General features: G+C 37.9%; 1 protein-coding gene across 1 annotated transcript in view; it reads right to left on the reverse strand.

Moving 5' to 3' along the window:
* Window positions 1-8,154: 8,154 nt before the first annotated feature.
* LOC126190876 (protein PRRC1-like) overlaps window positions 8,155-22,625 on the reverse strand; it is a 74,909-nt gene continuing 60,438 nt past the window's right edge. Inside the window, exons 6-7 of the mRNA XM_049931476.1 lie at window positions 19,615-19,804; window positions 8,155-9,009 (exon numbers count right to left, since the gene is read on the reverse strand). Of these exons, the coding sequence (XP_049787433.1) occupies window positions 8,893-9,009; window positions 19,615-19,804 (307 nt within the window). The 3' untranslated portion in view covers window positions 8,155-8,892. The remainder of the gene's footprint in view (window positions 9,010-19,614; window positions 19,805-22,625) is intronic.

A 22,625-nucleotide genomic window follows, 5' to 3' on the forward strand; every position in this document is an offset into this window, starting at 1 on the left:
AGAGCATTTTCATAAAATCCCAAAACACATGTGGGTTATACGTCACACATTCCTTATATAAACTAGTGGCACGAAAATTGCCCAAGTCCTACCTATGCTATCTGGATACCTGAGAGCTCTAGATTTAAAAAAAAAAAAAAAAAAAAAAATTAAAAGTGTTAAAATTGTAAAGTCTAAAATCAATAAAATAAACCATTGTGTAACCAAGGACCATCCAAAGGGTATGGTGGTGAACAAATCCGTTTATGCCAACCTATCTGCCCATCTAATTTTTCCCGTATGACGTCAGATTAGCCAACCACTCAGCAAAAAACCCTAGCTTATCATAACAGTACGTGCACAGACCACCACCAGCTCCTATAAAATACACTATCTTACTTCTCATGAGGGGATAATAGACACAAAGTTCAAAATTGTATCTGTTCAAACAAGCCAAAAAACCAGTTGTTCCCACTGGAAGCCTGTTCATTAAAGACTGGGTGGGCAGCGTGCTGTATACGCGCGTAGATCTCCAAATCTTCAAGGTTATCTAAAATCTTCCTTTTTGGTTCTAAATGCAGAATCCTTAGGCTATCTTCTATCAGGGCCAGCTTATGGCAGTCTCCCTCATATGGCACTCCAGCCCACTATTATTACTGTAGTTATGCTCTCTAAACCTTGTGGCAAAATCCCTACCTGTCTGGCCAATGTATGTCCCAGCACATCCTCCACACATAATTTCGTATACACCGGATTGCTTAAACTTATCTGTTTTCCCTTCCTCCTTATGTCGTAATATTCCCCCCCAACTTCTTCCTTGTATGGAAGCATACGTGAACGCCAGCCTTCCTGAAGGCTCTAGTTCTTTTTTGGCAACATGGTCCAACATATTCCATTGACACAAACTTACTATTTAATTTTTTGCAGCCTGACTGCAACCTCTTGCCGAGAATTTTAGCTCCAAATTCTCATACAAATTTTTCCGAGTACCCGTTAGCCAGTCCTATCCTTACAATCATTTCAATCTCCCTATCAGTGGCTTCTTTGCTCAAATTAAATCTGTATAACCTGTTAAACATTGACGAAGAGAACGCCCTGAGTTTATACAGTGATATGAATGTGCCGCTTACCTTACATGCCCTGCAAGGCAAGAAACATGGAACTTGGCGCTGTGGAGAGATTTTTTGGACGCACTGTATAATAACTATAATTAAGGAACTTACAAAGAGAAAAAGAACAGAAAAATGTGGTAAAAGAAGAAACATATCGTAAGAATTAAAGGTAGCAAAATTGGAATTGTAGAATGTGGTGCATGTGGACTTGGTGAGAAGTCAAGGGTAACTGCCAATGTTTCAAGAGACAAGCTGTTAGTGTAACACACAAACTGGGAATACTTCTCGTATGTTACATGGCATGTCATTCTCCAGTCAAACGATAGAAAGAGTTGTGGTATGAGGGGAATTTGGAAGTAATTTAGTATGTTTGAGGAGATGCCTTGTCAGTGTCATTGTTTTGAGAATGCTATACTTCAGAATTGATTGCAAAGCTGTCCATAAAATAAACAAGAGGAGCTATAAGCACTCCTGTGTTACCGCCAGAATCCAGTTCTCTCTAGGAAGGTGTTATCCGAGCATTGTGTGGTGTGTTGGTATTCCATCTTATATAAAAATTTTGACGAGATCAAGAAGTTGTCACTGTTTTGCCGTGGTAGGATATCACAATAATCAAAGATGGGCCGAATTAGCTCTTGAACTATTTTTCCTTCTGCTGTACCTTGAATTTGATACAGCAAAAATATTTTTCTTAGCACATGGACCCATTTTACTTCATGGTTTGGAGAAATAGTTGTTAAATTTTCCAATAAAATTTGTGTTTCTGAGATGAACTGAGACTTACTGCTCCAACAACACCCCCCGCCCCCCCCCCCTCCCCAAACTATTTTCCTAGTCCAAATCCCCCACGCCCAGACTCCTAAGCCTTTTAAGGGTATACCTAATATACCAGAACCTGCTGGTTCTCATGGTCTTGAAAAATTGACATGTTAGATAGCTACAAGGCAGGTATTATTCTGGATCTTACAGTGCACAATGGGGCATGGTTATCATATTGATTGAGAAGTCTGCATGTGAAATGGAGCTCATTTTTCTGTTGTTATGGAAACAGTTTGCTGTCAATTTGCAATAAAATGTTGGAAGCTTCCGGTAATAATTTAAGCATATTTATGTGATTCAAATCCCAATAGAAATTAATTTGTGTTTTTTTTTTATGGGTACACCATATTGAGAGTGTTTCAAAAATAGTTACAAAATTTGGAGATAGGTTCCTTACAACAAAACATAAAAAAATTCATATAAACATATGTCTGAAATCCTTAATTTTCAAGTTATTCAGTAAGCATTCTCAGTTGCACTCAGATTACTCAAGAACTAGATGATAACACGACTAACAGCTGCAACACTATTATCTCCACCCTACCTCTGCAGGTCCACAGGACACATGCAGACGAGATTTGAATGTGCTGCCAACCTTACACACCCTGCAAGGTGAGATGGGAGACACTGTGGAGAGACTTAGCGGGTGCATGGTATAGGATGTTTCAAAAAGATTCACAATTCTACATGTGAGTTACAGATTCACGTGTAGTCATTTTTAACTCCTTCTTGTCTGTGTGTTCTACAGTTCTGACATGGGTGCATACAACCCTAGATGTTCTTGCATCCTAAAACAAAACAAACAATCACATAAAAGAAAATATTTAGCTCTGGTATAATGTAAATAGTTTAAGGGTAAAGGAGACAGACACCTACCGAGTAATGAAAGTATGACACACAAAAAAGAATGAAAATGTCACTATCTTTCAGATGAATCTTTTAACAATGTAGAGTGCTCCCTCCTACACACACACACACACACACACACACACACACAAAAATTCCTGTGCAACTACATTGTATCAGCTGAATGCACAATGCTGGGACTCTTTTAAGTTTGCCAGGTAGAGACATGGGTGAGAGTAGAGAGAGGGAGGAGAGGAATGCAGGAGGGAGCAGCAGCATTTGTACAACATAGGAATGCAATGTTCAGGCACCAGAGCTGGTGAGTTTGTGCAGTGCACAAAACTATGCAAAAGAGTGGATTGTGAGATGGTGCAGAACACAGAAAGATGAGAATGTTGGTTGTGGAAAGTGCATTACTTAGATTGAGGCCGGAGGATTACAGGAATGAAGGGTGTGTTGCAAGGATAACCCTCATCTATGTACTTAAGAAAAGCTGGTGCTGGAGGGAAGGATCCATTGAACTCAAGCATGTTGTGCTCAGCAACTTGTTCTTCTAATGAGGGGCCAAGTCTGTACTTAGCCACAGTTTGCTGGTGGCCATTCATTTACATAAAAAGCTGTGCAGGAATTACAGCGGAGCTGGTATATGACATGGCTGTTCTCATATTGCTCAAGGACAATTTCCTGCTCATCCATAACCATCCTGAAAATAGAAGCACCACATTAAGAACAAAAGACCATAGTTCTTAATGTTACTCAGGAACACATTAACCAACTTCTCCACTAGAAATCCAGTGGCAAAACAAGTGAATTTCAAGATGTAATCCATGCAAAAGTCACACTTTTTGGATGACTTCCAGCATAGATGACTACTGGAACACACAAAAATATGGCATTTTTGACGTACATTAAACATCTTCCATCATATCAATTTGGAATATAACGTGTTGGAACTGAGTAGTACATGCACCTGTCTCATTTTTTACTAATTCTTGTAGCACAATTCTTAATATTATTTTCTTAATTTTGCACAATGGAACAGTTTCTTGCTTAGTCCTTATAGTACTCATAAAAATTTATACGTCTTGAGTGGTGAAAACGTTTTCCTTACATCTGGCATACAATTCACAGTAATTACTAAGCTCTTACTTATATTTAGACAGAATTGGGCTTGTAAGATATAGTCCCAGTGGTTTCCTGTGTGCCAAGTATACCGTACTTGATGAAGTCCATTAAATGTAGCAATGCAAACTGATAATGCACAAATGTCTGAAGTTTTAAGATTCCTGTTCTCTTACAAACCTGAAGTGGCAAAGAGCTATAAGCAATTATATTATCTGGCAGTTTCCCGAAAGATTCACGCCATTGAAGAAATCTTTATCGAGAGATTGGACCACATTGGTTGTTTTGGGAGGAGTCTGACATATATTGACAGTCTGTCTGTTGTTTTGAAAGGCAGGTGTCATTATGTCCGAGTAAAGAGTCCAACAAAAGCAATGGAGTATTTCTTTCGGGTGGTAAGAAACATTTCAGATTAATTGTTGAAAATTACCCTTTGCCATTTTCCAATTTTGATATGTCAGGTACAAGATTGGTGGATGTAAAGAGTCCTTTTTTTAAAATTTTTGGTAACTACCTTGAGTTGAGATTCTTGAAAAACAGATATTGATGTGGAAATAGTAATTCCCTTATACTTCTCACTGACAGTATTTCATACCATTGTCATAGCATTCAAAGATTTAACAACTGACTCTTTTTGCTGCAAAAGTGCAGTTTGCCAAAGATTCCTTCTCGAAATCAGATTTGTTAATATTATACATAGCAGGCTTCATTTTTGCATCAGTTATGGGTTTCTCTATTGTATTATCGATTAATGGCATTTCGTCGCTATGTTTATTTGAAGTAAACTTTGTAATTCCACATGTGTTCAGTTTCCTGCATCTGCTTAACCAAAGCAAAGAAAACCAGAAACCATGTTCATCTCAATTGCAGTTCAAAGAGCACCCAGTCTCTGGTCTCTATCAGTAATGGTACATTGCCTTCCATATGGGGTACTAAATGTTTTGAGTAGATTGCCTTTCACACTTTTCCGAGTTTCGTTTTGGTACATATTTGTTTCTTTGCATCATTCTTTTCATTTAGCCAAAAATTTACAGCCTTTTCCTTGCCATAGAAAGCTATTGCATACTCTGGACTCTTACTGGCACAGCTGTCACCCCTCAAACATTTCGATGCTTTGTTTGGATGAATGTCCCAGAAATCAATCAGAAAAACACATTTCAGCTTCCAGTTGTAGTGAGCGATTTCCCATTGTATACAATGTTCTTCACATTTCACCTGTCCAAGATAGAGACCATTAACTGGATTCCACATTATGTCGAACTTTTGAACCTGCACCAAAAGATTCTATTAGCAAGCATATATTTTTAAAAAACAAAAAAATGAACACAAATTTAGTTTTATCTATACAGTTGACACCAGAACTGCAGAAGGAACAGGTAACTATTGATGTTTCTTGATGCTAACAGTCACTTGATAGCTTATGTAATGATTTGTGTCTTTATCCATATATGGATGTGCTACCTGGTGAGGAAGGCCATTGGTAATATTAAACAATATTTTTTTAAAATATTTGCAGTGTGTTTTAGTAGCTAAAATTTTGACATGGAATGTGTCTAGTTGTATTCTTCCTACAAAGAAGAATTCAGGGTAGTTACATCATGTCAGGTGAGACCGTTCCCTTGTTACCTTTAGTGTCATTTTTTACTTGTTTGTTGCCTCATGTTACATTTGAATTCATCCCCTTGTGTTATGATTGTGGTGATATTACTGAAGATCATTATTCATATTTCAAAACTGTTTCTTACAGGTTACATGTGTGGAACGCTGTGCAGCCAAAGAAATATCGTTAAATAACAGGTTTATTAAAGTCTTCCTTTCTGTAAGAGAAACAATGAAACCAATGTAAAATGTTGTAACTGTGATACATGAATTACTTTGTAACAGAAAATGAGGATAAAACTAGTATATCAATCATCTCTCATTGTAATGGTAATAGTCATACATGCTAGTGGATTTTAGCACTGTGAAGATGATCATCATTTGAAATAAAACTATTTTTTACTTGCTTAACACACAGTGTATCTTATTATCTTGAAACAAATGTGGTAACTTGGGAACTCTTTTCCTTTCAAGACCATTTTTAATTTGAGGTCATTACTTATATTGTAACTGAAATTTAACACTAAATAAATAAACTGTTTCATGGTAAGATATGTAGGTGCTAGTTGAGACTATCCCTTCTGTGTGTTGAAATCATTGCTGCAGAATTTGTGTTTCACCAAAATGCACATTAGCAGTAGACAAGAAAATCTTTAAACCCCCCCCCCCCCCCATTGTTGCGCTCTCCTTATTTTTTCCATATTCATGCATTTTCTGTTCTTACAAATACAGTAGTGAACATCTCATGTGCCAGCCTACATCACCTGTAACTTGTGTGAGCCTAACAGCACACACACAAACCATCCATATTCCCCAAATGGTGTTTGTACTGTTTGACATACTTTCTTTTTGCCAGAAAATCACAAATAGGCAAATAACTTAGTGTGTTCAGCACATCATCATTCTCCACCATATCACTTTTCAGGAACATTCATTAATTACATAAGCTCAAAATATGGAAGGGAGGAGTGCGGCAATGAAAATCTCGCATCAGATTTTTTAATTCAGAGTATATACATCATTATAACAGATAACATTCTGTTGTACATAGTTAATTCCGAGCAATCTTTTTGGCCCCTCTGAACTGAATGTTTTACCCTGTGTGTTCCCAAGATTCCTCTATTTGAAACAAATGCCGCGCAAGCATTAAATTTCATTCAGGGAGTTCTCTACTGCACCAGTCAAAAAGCACTGTGTTGTCAGTTGTGATATTTTGCGATGCATTTAAAGCCGATGAATTTGTATTTAAATTTTTACAATGCATATGTTAACTGGCTTACAGATAAGTCAAAATACATGTGCAAGCAAGAGATTAATCGGTTGTGGGAGGAAGCTAATGTGAAGTTCACTGATGAGAATTCCATTAGTGATCATATAAATTAAGAGACTGAAAGACTACTAAATCATACAGTTCAAAGGACGTACAAACAATGTTGTCTTTCATCTGCAAAGTAAAGGTACAGTGATATTTAATGTACATAATCCATACATATTACAAAGTGTGAGAGTGTGTGTAATATATTTCACTGACAGTACCCACATATGCCACTACATCTACCTACACAGTATCATCACTGAGGTACGTGAAAGAATGCCGCATCATGCACGCAGTTTGAATGCATTTACTACTAAGATAGCCCTATAGTTCAGTCCACTAAAGCAAATCCTTGATGTCCAGGAGCACTTTTGACAGCCTGCTGCAACTGTAAAGCACAAATGGCTGTAGGCGAAAACAATAGATGTCTATAGAGCTATGAAGAGGTGTTGCCAAAGAGATGTTTATAAAATAGTATTGCAGACACACAAAGCAGCTGTGCCCCGCATACAGAAACTGTCCTTAATAATTTTTCTTGTTTTGGATACTGTACTTTTCGATTATGCGTATTTCGTTGTACTACTGTTTCACAGTACCAGAACGTTTTCACAGAAACATGGAAATGAATATTTTTGATACTTCAACTACAAGTACAGTTTATTTTTGTTTTCGTTTCTAATAGAAAACTGGCAGGATGTTTACCTGGGCAGAGCTGGGTTTGTCAGCTTGTATGCCAATAACATGTTAATTATTTAATGAACCTTCAAAACAGTTAATAATATTTTTGTGGAGCCCTTTTGTCTCTCTGTCTCATGGTTTAAAACAAACTACCGCTTGATACACTTGACTAAAAACAATTTAATAAAATCCTGTTTTATTAATAAACATTTAAAACAAATAAAACTCATTTTTACATATTTTTGCCTGACTATGGATATTGTGTGTGTGTGTGTGGGGGGGGGGGTTCCAAATTTGAAGGAAAATCCCTCGTGTAATTAATGGACATCCCTTTACTTATTAACCTAATTTCCTACCATAAATATGAATGAACTAAATGCAAAGTATAGCCTTTACTGAAGTACAGGTAGTGGGAGAACCATCCGAGATTATGGCATGAGAAAAATTTCTAGAAGTGTTAATAAAGCTTTAGAAAATTTCTTTGGTACAAAAACATTCCATCTCCACAACAAATGTGTAACTAAATAGGCCAATGTTGTCTGCAGTAAGTGCTCACAGATATGACTGCACACCACTATTGTTGGCATTTACTAGCAAGAAAATCACTTCCAGTGCAATATTCCTAAAACAATTTCATTGTTCTCTTAAAATTCTGATTACACTAATACCACAGACCTAAGAGGGGATTTCTATTATATTTCCCATATTACAATTCGATCTGCCAAGATATACAAGGCAGTTTTACAATTCTTGGAATTTGTTAAGGTAGTGTAGTATTATTACTGGGAAAGTTGAAAAGTATCACATTTATTACATGGTCAAATAAAAATTAATAATAAACAATTTCTTTGCAGTTATAAACAGACAAAAAAACTTTCATGTCAAGTCAATCTTCAGCAGACAAGCCAGTTCTTACATACTAATACATAACTAAAGCTACTGAGACTCAAAATTACAAATTTCATTCTTCATAAAATCACAGTAATATATATACATGCATTAAAAACATTCACAGTAAGTACAGTACATTGCTTCTTCCCCAACTGAAAAATATAAAAATGTTAAGATAAATTATGAAATTTATTTACATGGTGGGGAGAGCACAACAAAAAGATAAATGTGCTGAAAGGGGTACAGAGAGAGATAGCCCAATGTTACATTTTGCTTATTTGTTTATATCAGTATTTTTTAATATCAAAGGACACCTGTAACTATTGTATTGTGAAGAGGATATCTTCATTTTTAGGCAAGAAATGAGCACATAAGAAAATAAGTGTAAATCACAGGAAAATGTTCAGTCCAAATTTTCCTGTACTTTTTCATTGTATCATTACTTCAGAATTCATACATAATCAGCACATGGTTTACAAAGTGATTTTTCTGAACTGATAATATTAAGGCGCATATGTTAGTCACAGAAAACTATAGCATGCTGCCAACACTGTTCTTGTACAGTCCTGCAAGCACCCTTGCTGCCAAAAGCAAATGGTCACGTCTGGAAACACCAGTCACTGCCTGATGCCACTCTGAGTGATGCACCTGCAAAGACCAGTAACTAGTGTAAGCCCAGTATAATAAATGTGTGATGACTAAATGTAATATTTGGTGGGAAAGACATTAAAATTTGATCTCAAAATGTAAGAAAAAGCAGCAAAGTTCAGTTACTAACCAGTCATAAAGGTAGCTATGATATAAAGAATAAATGTTTGTATTAAAAATTGAGCAAGGTACATTTTTCCTGTGTTCTAACTCTGAGTGAAATAAAAGTCACAGAACAGACAGGAGGCTACTCATATTAGCAAAACTATTTGCACGGCATATTAGGGCATAGCTGCTTTCCATATAGTGTGACAAGTTTCGTCAAAATTGAGTGAACTCATTGCAGTTTGCAGGCACTTTATTACACATATTTTTTTGCACTTCACTGGAAAAGTCACGTATAATGTTGGGCACAAAAGAAAGATAACATGCTCAAATTTGTGTTCATCACAAGAGTTTTCAACATTAGTGGTTGTCACCTTCAACAATGGACCCACACATATCTACATTTATAATTTCCACTGCTCATAACTTTTCTCGAAGTTATTTTCTGTGAGACTGTACGAGCGCCACCATTTCTGTCCTCTGATAAGCCACAGGAAAAGATTTCTTTTTTTTCTTTTTTATGCCAGGTTTCCATCACATTTTATTTCCTTTGGCATATACTTGTCAATGAGTGGTACTTTAACACAATGTTAACACCGAGGGCATTAGAAGTTGTGCACTAGAAATCGGAAATGAGAGCACATTTTAAGAAATTTCCCAATGTATTTCTTGTACATGTAAACAGGTTTTGATGTCATGATACTGTAGCCCTCTTGCAATACGGGCCAATAATCTCCTTTATATACAAGAGTGTGACTTCTAGTCAAAGCAAATAGTATACGAAAAATAGGTAGCCTGCAACTTGAAACGTGAGGAAAATTCTGTCATTTAATTTGGGCTGAATCTCTAATTTGCTGTTAATAGCATAGAGCTGTATTGAACACAATACTTGCAATATGGCAACAAAGAGGAAATCTCAAGCCTGAGAATATTTCACTGGGTCCCACAAAAGTGGGGGGGGGGGGGGGGGGGGGATGGAACAAATATTTCTTCCCGGTATATTATTGAGGAGCTGAAACACAAGGGGCATATTCTGCCATTTGAAGAACCACGAAATATTTCAAAGCAGTCATGCAAGTAGCTCTTCTTCGCGGGTCACTAGTGCAGGTATGACCAATAAAGCACCACCATGAACAAATGTGTTGTTTCTTCTGTAATGCTGGATCTTCCCTCTGTTCAGCAGAAATGTCATTAAATGTACCAATAACAGATTACATCCACAATGCTGTGTTCTGCTACAGGGTTATCTTGCCCCAAGTACTGTGATTTATTTTTGACAGGATTTCTTTGCAGTATCCTCCTATAATTAACTTCTTACATACTTACATAAGAATGCAATGTATTTCAACATGTAGATATTTCAGCTTAAAGCTTGTGCTAAGAGGAATTTGTACAGTAGATTGTAGATGCTGCAGAACTTGTTTTACATGTTTAGTACACAAAATAATTACAAATTAAAAATTGCGTAATATAAAATTTAAAGTAGTAATATATTTCAGATGCACAATAATGTTTTGGACATATGAGATTTCATTTTTCTTTTTTTATAATAATTTCTGTGATCAAATTATCTTGCTGAGATGGACTGAACATATTTGGAAATTAAGTGTTCTGATACAAATGCAATTCAGCATAGGTTAGGTGGAGATGTATTACTGACAGTATCAATACAGTGAGACAGCTGATTAACCAAGATATTACTTATTAAGCGAAACACGTCCAGGAAACTAAAATAGGAGAGAGCATACATTGCGATTAAGCACCTTCATGAACAAATGTCATGTTCCTTCTGCAATACTGGATCTTCCCTCTGTTCAGCAGCAATGTCATTTAATATACCAATGGCTGAGATCATATCCAAACTGCTATGTTCTTCACAAGTTTCCTTAAAAGGCAGTTGGCATCTTTGTGCTTGTGTCCATTTTTGTATTCAACTGTTTTGTCTTATATCTAGAACTGTCAGTTTCCTTTGCTCCAGTTGATGCCTTCAGATTAGTCAGCTAGCGTAGAGAATGGTGGTCCATCAAAACAGTGAATGGTTTCTCAAATAAACACACCCAAAACTTGTTGATGATGGTCGAAACAATTGCAAATCACTCTTTCTCGGTTGCAGGGAAGTTCCTCTTGGATTTTGAGAGTACTATGAAATCATAAGCTGCACCTTCCTGAATTTGTACTAGAACTGCATCAATCCCATAACCACTAGTACTGGTGTGAAATTGTGTCTTGGCATTCACATCATATATTGCTAGTACTCGAGAAGATGTTAGTGTTTCCTTAAGAACAATGAATTGTTCCAGGAAAATATGGCATCTCCCTGCAGTAGTTCTTGCAAGGGGCACGTCTTGGAACAGAAGTTTTTGCTGAGTGCCAGTAGTACAAGCACATTCTGAGAAAACTTCTCACATCACGAATGTGCTGAGGAGTCCAAAATCTGTGACTACTGTTATTTTTTATGGATCGGTTTGGACTCAGATTGCCATTCACTAGGTGCCCCAATATGAATTTTTTTTTTTCCGGGAAGAGGCAGCTTTTTGGATTCAGGTAGAGGCCCGCAGTCTGAATACTTCAACAAAGTTATCAGAGAGCCTAGATGTTTTGACAAATGTCTTTGGAAGAAAATGACTATCATCCAGATAGCAAAGACACATCCACTTAACCCTAGAGCAAATGTGCTGGTGTATTTTATACACCGAAGAGTCAGGTTTTGCCTGCTATGGAAAAATACCAAGCCCTGTGGCCATTTAATTGATGATATCTTTCTAGTCATTGTTTAATTTATGTTTAGCTGTGGCAGAGCAATTTAGCATCAACTAGACAAGGGCTACGATAAGATATTCCTGGAACCGCAATAGTGGTGTACTGTATATACCACCTGCCTGACTCCAATTGTCAACGTTATCTCTTGTACATTTACACGAAGTAGTGTGGTAAAAAGCAATGTACTTTAGAGACATCGGCTATTATACTTCATTAGCTGCTAGGCGATTTCATCTCAAATAATACAGGTTAAAAAAATTATCAGTGATAGAGCTCTTGAAATTGTTTTTAATAAAAGCCTTGTTCACAATATTATCAGACATGATTAACATATACACGCTTCTGAGCTTTTTTCCATCTTTAATTCCAAAACAATAAACTACAAAAATTTGTAACTTTTAGCAAACTTCAAAATTATATTTTGAAAATTGATGTTCACTGTCTGTTCATGGTCAGCCACTCTTGGCCGGTCTCTCAGTATGACACAATTACATTTCACACCTCTTTCGGTGTTGGTTGTAAGGTTAAACAGCTTCATTTGTTGCCATGTCAATCAGTAATCCTGGCAATTGTGAAGTGGGCTCAGTTATTCAGTTCTTACATGCAAAACATGTTTGTCCTGCTGAAATTCACCAGCAGCTTGTTGAAGGTTACAGTGCAGGTGTAATGAATGATGGAATTGTGCATAAATGGTCTAGGCTATTTAATGAAGGAAGGGCAAATGTTCATGATGAGGCAATTCACCAAAACAGTTGCTTCACTATTGACTATTACAAGGACTGAAGAACATAAAACAATGCGAATGGCATGTTCTTTGTCTGTTTTGGAGTGCTATCATAAGGATGATAACAAGTTCTTGAGTCACATTGAGACAGGTGATCACACGTGATTGCACACTACACTCAATCCAGTGAATGGCATCACTCAAATTCCTTGATGAAACCACGAAAATTCAAACAAGACCTTCAACATGGAAAATCATGGTCACGGTTATTTCGGGCTGGAAAGGCATTCTTCTGTTAGACTTTTTGCCAAGACGAATGACAACAAATGCTGAGACATAAATGGAAAAAAAATAATTGTGTGGCATTCAGGGCCAGGAGATCCCATCCGGGATGTTCGGCTGCCAAGTTGCAAGTCTTTCTTCAGGTAACCCCACATTGAGCGACTTGTGTGTCGGTGACGATAACACAAAACCCAGTCCATGAATGGAGAAAATCTCCAACCCGGCCGGGAACCAAACCCAGGCTTGCTGCATGGTAGGTAAACATGTTACCACTCAGCTAAGCAAGCGGATTGCTGATAGGTACTGTGAAACATTATTAAAGCTTAGGCACGATATTCAAATTCACTAGTGGGGATCACTCTCTAGCAGTATCGTTCTGCTTCACGACAATCCTCGGTCTCATGTTGCAGCAAGAACAAAGATGCAACTGAACAAGTTTTATTGGGAATTACGGGCTCATTCACCATACAGCCTTGACTTAGCACCATCAGACTTTCATCTGTTTCCAAAACTTATGGAATTTCTTGGTGGAAAGCACTTGGAAACTGGTGACGTTGAAAGAAACTGAGAAACTGTTACTAACTGTTTAAAAGTCAGGTGGCAGAGTTCTTTGTGCTGGGACCCAAAAGCTGGTGCCACAACTTGACCAGTGTTTAAATGATCCTGCAACTATGTTAAAAAAATGTGCTTATTGTAGTTTGTGATACAATTTACGCTCATAAATAAAGTTTCTCTAACTCCATTACAAATCTGTTCTTACTTTAAAGATGACCCTCACATTTATACATAAAGATGAGGAAATGTGAAATTTTTTGATACTTTGTAAGTTTTTACTAAAAGCTTCATCCTGAATATTAAAATTGCATGGTATACTAGCTGGTCATTGTACTTATGGAAGACACTATTACAGTGCGCAATATTTGGTGATGCAAAATTTGAGAATTTTTTTATTTTAGACCTAGCTACTCTCAAGGTTTTAATAAAAAAAATTAAACTGATTTTGAGTAAACGTAATGCATAACTGGTATATCTTCGTCAAAATGGCCGCGCAGTTCAAGGCACCACGTCACGGATTGCGTGGTCCACCCGCTGGAGGTTTGAGTCCTCCCTCGTGTGTGTGTGTGTGTTTTCTTAGTGTAAGTTAGTGTAAGCAGTGTGTAAGTCTAGGGACCAATGGCCACAGCAGTTTGGTCTCTTAGGAATTCAGGAATTCACACACACACAACACAGCACTGCTGAAAAGTGTTCATGTCCCCCCCCCCCCATCTACTCTTCAATGAATTTTTATAGCTGAGCTGAATTTGTACATGGACAAAGACAATCCAACAAGAGCTATACTTCAAAACCGGGAACTGCGTACTGATCTGTTGACAACGGCCATTTGAAAGAATTTGCCGGACTATGAGGTAAAGTTGACAGTTACATCTTGCAGCTCATGTGGGACACTAATTATTTGTCCCACCCACCACTGATTGTCATCCACACACGAAATTTAGTTGTTCACAACAAACTGGGGTATCTGCCCAGAGTGGCAATTTCAGGGGGTGCAAAATTCATATTGTTGAAGAAAAAAACCATGTCACACAAAGTGCCTAGCATCGAATGCACATTCGTCTATTGTTTCTTCATATGATTCTGAAATGCACTGCTGTTCGCTTTTGAAAATTTCTGAACACATTCTAAGTTGATATATGAAATAATCATAAGTTGATTTTTAAATGTGTTCATAGTGTATGTGATGTCTCTGCCAGTAGAATCCCTGTCATATCTAGAAATAAAAAAGTTTTCTGCAGACAAAAGGAGACGGGGCTAAACGATAGGAGTTGAGCCAAATAAACCCAAACAGGTGAATGCCAATCACTGTTTGTTTATGTGGTTGATTCGATGTGCGAATGATAAACACTGTTATAATTATTAGCAAAATTCATACATTCAAACTACCAGTGTGGAAATGAACAACTAACAGCAATAACAGGTAAGAAAGGTTACATTATCTTCTTGGTGTCTCCAAAAAATGAAATTTTGAGAGAAAATTTTTGCCAGATTGCTACACTTTTGGGACAGTTTTAAAGTCCTTGATTAGCAGCCACTCAATACTATTGTCAGAATAGTGCGGAAAAAGCATTGTAGGAACACGTAATAATGCCTAACCGGAGAATAAACGCAGAATAACTAAAATGGTGATTCTGGCAGGGTTAGTGAAGTTAACCGGAGAATAAGTACTGACAATGACCAGAATAGTTACAGAATTAGTAATGATAAGAGTGTTTGTTAGAATGAGGAAGGAGAAGGAACAGTGAAATCCCACATGGAAGAATACGACAATTCCAAATTTATATAAAAATTGGAGTTTGCACATCCAATCAACCACATAAACAAACAGTGATTGGCATTTACCCGTTTGGGTTTATTCAGATCAGCTCTTTTCGTATAGCCCCGTCCCCTTTGGTCTGCAGAAAAGTTTTTTTTATTTCTATGTGTGACAGAGATTCTCCTGGCAGACACTTCACATACACTACGAACACATTCAAAAATCAACATATGATTCGTTCAGATATCAACTTAGAATGTGTTCAGAAATTTTAAAAAACAAACAGGGGTGCTTTTCAAAATTATATGAAGAATCAATAGATGAATGTGTGCTGGATGCTAGGCACTTTGTGAAACATAGTGTTTCTCTTCAAGAATATGAACTTTGACAATCAATGGTGGGTGGGACAAATAATTAGTGACCCATACGAGCTGCAAGATGTAACTGTTTCCTTTATGACACCCCATGGTCCGGCAAATTCTTTCAAATAGCCGTTGTCAACAGATCAGTGTGCAGTCCCCATTTCTGAAGTACAGTTCTTGTTGGATTGTCTTTGTCCTTGTACAAATTCAGCTCAGCTGTAAAAGTTCAGTGACGAGGAGATGGGAAAAAAAAAACAAATGAACTCTTTTCAGCACTGCAGTATTGATCGTTACAGGATAGGCTATTTTAATTCATAGAATGTCATACAGAAATAAAGTCATGACAGAAGACAATAAAAATTGAGAATATCAGAAACAGAAAAATGTATGTACAAAGTATTTTCTATAGTTAATTTTTTTATAACATGTTGGAGGAAAATGAACAGTTGTTTTCTCACTCACCTAGAAGGCTACAAAATAATTATTTTGACTAACATATGCTTGTTTTGCGTTACGTTTACTCAAAATCAGCAAACCATTTAATTTTTTTTAACCTTGAGAGTATTCACCAATTTCGCATCACCAAAAATTGCTGACTCTAATAGTGCCTTCCATAAGTACAATGACCAACTAACATACCCTGCAATTTTTAGAATGTTCAGGCTGGGGGTTTTGCAGATTTTCTCATCTTTATGTAGAAATACGAGGGTCATTTTTAAACTAAGAAGAGACCTGTAATGGAGTTAGAGAAACTTTATTTACAAGCATAAATTGTATCACAAACTACAATATGCACATTTCTTCAACACAGTCAATGGAACATTTAAACATTAGTCTAGCATCAAAGAACTCTGCTGCCTGACATGTTTAACAGTTAGTAACAGTTTCTTTGAAGACGTCATCAGTTTCGAAGTGCTTTCCACCAAGAAATTCCTTAAGTTTTGGAAACAGATGAAAGTCTGATGGTGCTAAGTCACAACTGTATGGTGGATGTGCCCGTAATTCCCAATAAAACTTATTCAGTTGCATCTTTGTTCTTGCCGCAACGTGTGACCGAGCATTGTCATGAAGCAGAACGCTGCCGCTAGAGAGCAATCCCCACCAGCGATTTTGAATAGCACGCCTAAGTTTTAATAATGTTTCCAAGTACCACTCAGCAGTTCACTTGCTTAGCTGAGTAGTAATGTGTCTGTCTACCATGCAGCAGGCCCCCGTTCGGTTCCCAGCCGGGTTGGAGATTTCCTCCACTCATGGACTGGGTATTGTGTTGTCCTCACCGACACACAAGTCACCCAATGTGTTATCACCTGAAATAAGACTTGCAACTCAGCAGCCGAACTTCCCGGGGTCTCCCAGCCATGAATGCCAATGATTATTTCATTCCATTCCATTTACGTCTCAGCATTTGTCATCATTCCTCTTCGCAAAAAGTCTAACAGAAGAATGCCTTTCCAGTCCAAAAAAATTGTGACCATGATTTTCAGTGTTGAGGTCTTGTTTGAATTTTCGTGGTTTCATCAAGGAATTTGAGTGACGCCATTCACTGGATTGAGTGTAGTATGCAATCACGTGTGATCACCTGTCTCAATATGACTCAAGAACTTGTTACCATCCTTATGATAGCACTCCAAAACAGACAAAGAACATGCCATTCGCATTGTTTTGTGTTCTTCAGTCAACATTCTCGGCACCCATCTCACACACACACATTTTCTGTAGTGAAGTTTGACTGTAGCAATGTGAAACACTATTGAATTGCCTCATCAACTTTTCATATCAAGTCTTCAGTCCTGACAATAGACCGTACAGATCATTCTTCATCATGAACATTTGTCCTCCCTTCATGAAACATCCTACACCATTTACGCACAATTCCATCATTCATTACACCTGCACCATAAACTTCAACAAGCTGTTGATGAATTTCCGCAGGACCAACTTGGCTGCGACTTGCAAGCTAGCAGGTAAGGCACTTTTTCATTTACCCAGATTTCCTGGACAGCCCACTCATCACGATACATGGAACAATCTTGAGAGGAGGCAGCATGGTTGCCATTGCAGTTGATACAGCGGGGAGAAGAGAGCGGACAATTGCCCTTGTGAGCATCCCTACCACAGGTTACACATTTGGCCGGATATCGACAGGACACTCAAGTGTGGTTGAAACGATGACACTGGTAGCAGCGCATCAGGTTATGTACGGTTGGACTGTGATAACTTCATAACCCGCTTTGATCTGGGACAGAAGCACCACTCCATCAAAAGTGAGAAAAAGAGTGTGTGTGGGCACTAAGGACGCATCTACCTTTTTCATCACCTGATGGACTGCAATGACACCCTGAGCAGAGAGGTAAGTTTGGATTTATGCCTCAGTCAGACCATCGAGCAGCCTAGTGTAAGTAACACCATGGGAAGAATTCAGAGTTCTGTGGGCCTCTACATGAACAGGATAACTGTAGAGAAGTGATGCTGCAAGGAGTAGTTGTGCTTGAGACTCAGAAGTAGTCTCCAAAAGTAAAGTGCCATTGCCCTTTCTGAATAAGAAATGGATTTACCGTTGTGAAGGACTGACTGTCTTCAGTACGTCAATATAAGAGGAACTGTAGTGCAACTGGGTTGGTCTTTGAATCTTGAGCTTCATTCTATTTAAGTTCGGTAGATGTTGACTGTGATGATGATTGGTTCATTGCATGAAAATACCCCATGACTGACAGCGTCCCCGATGGTACAGTCCTTCCCACTGCGGTTGCTCCCTCGGAGGGGCCTCACCCACTTTAGGTGATGGTTCACGACTCAGGTCACACCACCTGAACACCTGACAGAGGGACCAAACAGCAATTTGGGAAGGTAGCAGCTCAGGCAATCACCCCTCCCCCATCCTGGCCTGTCAGGGGGTACGTGCGAACCCTACTGTCGACCCGGGGCTATGAATTACGCGTTACCCAGTCACCTATTAAATGTCAGATGTGTAAGATGGCCTTCAGGAGTGCACAGGGAGGAAGAAGTGAAAGAGGAAACTCAAACACCAAAGTGGACGAAGGACAGGAGAAGGTGAACTAAGAAAGAAAAAGGAAACGAAAAACAGTGGAGAGTACTATGATATTGACTACTGAAAATGTAGAACACATTTCCAAAAACAGTCCAGACCTGTTCCACAAGGGAGAGGAAAAAGAACAGCAAGAGAATAGATGTGCAGCACGGATGGGAAAAGATGCTGCAAATGCTGGGGCCCTGGGGTAGCCAAGCACGAAACCTGTCAAAGACTGGCGAGCTCCCTTGGGGAGGTATGTTACTATGTTACAGGAAATTCTCTGTGTAGCATTGCAGACATGTACATACAGGGAGATACCAAATTAATTCCATAACTATTTTTGAGGTGATGATTAAAACTTAATGACTACCTCAAGTAGTGCCTTACAAATTTTTTGGTTTCAAAACCAAGTCACGATGCACATAGTCAATTTAAGTCTCTCACAACAGACCTTACTCCTATTTTTAGTTGGGCTTATCTACTTATATCTTATGCTGCAGGCATCATATTCAATAGGAGATTGTACGAGAGCTTCACAGGACTACAGCAATCTAACTGTATGAGAACCCCTGAGATGGTTTATAAAGTAAATGTCTTGAGGGACCCTACATTCAAGTTAGCTTCATATCAATAAGATGCTATAGGTTTTTTCCTGACTGTTAAAGCTTCATTCCTCCAATAATAATTTATGTAGGACTGAAAGAACAGCAGAAAATAACAAGGGCACAGAACAGCTTAGCTTATTAAAATTAGATAATCAATTACACAGCAAAGACAACAGTAATTGAAACAACTCCTTCAGACAGAATTTTCTCCTCAAAATGGTTGAGAAGACAGCAACAGAGAGAGAGAGAGAGAGAGAGAGAGAGAAAAGTACTTCCAAAGTTAACACCATAATTATTAATTTATATCCAAGCTGCAAAATCAGAGCTTATAACTCATCTTGACTGGCTAAAAGTATCTTACAAAAACAACAAACAAAAAATAATTTCAATAGTACAATACACACACTCCAAATGATTATATTTACCTCCAAATTGCTGGCCATCAGGCTTCCAATAGTCACAGCATAGCCCGAACTCAGCAGAGGATAATCAGAAGGTGTGTCATCCCTTGCTAAATCCACAACAGTGGATGGTACAGGTGTTGTTCCAGTAAAAGTGTGTAGAGTTATTTTGTGACCAGGGTCATCCAATGTTAGCAAGCCTAAGTCGTACCACCTGAAAAGAATGAAACAACAGATCTAAAAACAATGTAATGCAGTTTTGTTGCATGTTTACACTTCATAGGAAAAAAACATTTGACTTGGTTATATTTAGTAGAAATACATTAAATAACAGCTGCCGAGAATACTAAAAGAGGTAAAATATTGAAGCATTTGGCTTTAAGTTTGATCTGGAGATAAGGAACAAGGAAGAGAATGAGATGTCTAAATTAAAGGAACGACAGAAAATGGAAAAGGCTCATTAAAACAGGGATTTGAAGAAAGGAAACAACAGAAGTGTGGTGGGGAAGCAAAACATACAAGGCTTGAAAACAGTTAACACATATGTGTCAGACTAGGACTATGATTTTGACCTTTTACTGATTTTACTTGTTAAGCCATTTGTGCATCTGGTCTCTTGTAGAGCTGATAAGCATAATGATATGATAATTGCCCATTCATGCTTCACTGGTTCAAAAAACTCTATTACTGATCCCACCATGAGCCCAGATATTTTCCTATGCTTTGAATTTTACTGGTTTCTCTCTAGATCTGTAATTTTGGAATTTGACTCGGAAGCCCTGTCTTGTAAAAGTTCCTGTGGATGATTCGGGATCTCTCATCTGCTGTGACTTCAAGCACTGCCGCTATGGTAGTTTAAATATAAGGTACTACTTTTCACAAAAATCACTGGCTTTCATACAGCAGATGTTGCACAGCTGATAAAAACTCATGCAATTATATCTTAACGACGTTATCTATCCAGTCCTTAACATCGTTTCAGTTTTCTGACACAACCAACCACTTGTGCAGAGCATCTAATTTGCCCTACAGGGAAGTATTCACTGGAGTGTATGTTGTCTTTATTTCCTACAGAGTAATCACAATGATGGCAAGAAAGAAAACTGCACGATTAATTGAGAAATAGGGGCCTTTTGATGTGCTAAAATTGGTGTTTCACAGTTTCTCAACCTGCTTTTAAATCACCTATAAGGAACAGAGAGCGAGAGAGAGAGAGAGAGAGAGAGAGAGAGAGTACTTCCAAAGAGTTAACACCATAATTATTAATTTATATCCAAGCTGCAAAATCAGAGCTTCTAACTCATCTTGACTGGCTAAAAGTATCTTACAAAACAACAAACAAAAAATAATTTCAATAGTACAATACAGTTCATTAGTCTTATCAATACCTCACTGTCAAGTAGTTTCAGCAATTAATTGGAACATACTTTTATCTCGAGTGATGTGAACCTCTACAACCACTGCCTGCAATTTGACTGTTAGGCTGACAGAATGTGACATGCTTCACTGACAGACAAAAGACTGACTGTTGCATTAACCCAGTACAGACAATTTTTCTGAAGATGGTGCTGCAGTTCCAAGTTTAAACTATCTTCCAAGTGTTAGTCCATGCAGATCAAGAGCATACACCCTGGGCTTGTACGACAGAACAAGTTTGTGGATCCCAACTGATTTACACTTTCTATTACAACACATGAAGATCAACCGACAAACAGTAATTTGTGAAAACCAATACTAATAAATACAGCTTTAGGAGATGAAATTTATCCTTTGTGAAGACTTAGTTGTGGAAGGTGGTCCCACCTTGGGAATGTAGCCTGACAAAACAAATATCCAAGCCAATGCTGGCAAATGGATTTCTATTTAATCAGCACCTAATCAATTCCCCAAAAAATCAAGTTGGTTGGGCAATGCACTAAAAGGAATACTACTGACAGTGAAAATTAAAAAATGTATTTATGTTAGTTTGTTTTTCATAAACCATTTACAATGATGCCAACAAATCCTGAAAGCTCTCACCTGTACCATTCAAAGGAAGTGAAGAGAGAGCAGCGAAAATATCAAATGTTAACACCATAAATTAAAATTCTGTCAGCAGCAGATGCATGGACTTGTATCCTGGCACCTCAGTGGATAAGTATCTGATTATGAATTCAAAGTCCAGTGTTCAATCCGCAGTTGGTCTTATGATTCTGTCCTTTGTCATTTACCGGTATTTCACATCTAACAATACAGTATTTACTCAATTATACAATGAGGTTTCTTCCACAACTCATCACTTGAACAATACAGGATCACCTTACATCTACAAATTGAACTACTGCTGCTGAGGTCAATACTTTTACATTGTGTAAGAGATTAAAACAGTTGTTGCCTTACATTTACGGATGAAGCTTTGGTAACTGAGATTACATACAGAGTTATCTTGAAAAATTCTGAAAGGTTGGAAGGGGAACACTTGACACCAGTTTGGCTGAGAATTAGGGAAAATTTGGGGAGGGACAGTGGTAGGCGAACAGTGAATTTCATCATGTTGCCAACTACAGGAATGCATACAGCATATTTCGGCTTTTTGCCTGGATCCATTTGCAGCTGGAATTGAACCAATTTTAAAACTGGGCATATACTCAACATTAATACAAATTTCTGCAGGAGACAGTAAAAGTCTAAATAGGAGCCAGTGGTGTACTTGTGTGTTTTATGGAGTAATGTTGTCAATGCTCGCCATGAGGTATGATAGGAACAAAACTGGGTGGTGTTCGCACATTATGCATTGAAAATCTGTTCCACAATGACCAATCAATCTGGCTGCGTGCTCGAGAGACTTTAAAGCAGCATATTCATTGGGAAAAACTATGGACAAACAAAGAGAGGTGCGTCAATTGCTGGTTCTAAGCAGTCAATGTGAGAGTAACAGACAGGCTATCTGTTTGGAAACAAGAGTGACGGAATACTGTCACATTCTCACATCCATAAAGATGAAAAATTTGCTATGTATTCAGAGAAAACAGTTATGTTCTACAGCATCACAGTAA

Source organism: Schistocerca cancellata, chromosome 6 (genome assembly GCF_023864275.1).
Source record: "Schistocerca cancellata isolate TAMUIC-IGC-003103 chromosome 6, iqSchCanc2.1, whole genome shotgun sequence".
Lineage (NCBI taxonomy): Eukaryota > Metazoa > Arthropoda > Insecta > Orthoptera > Acrididae > Schistocerca > Schistocerca cancellata.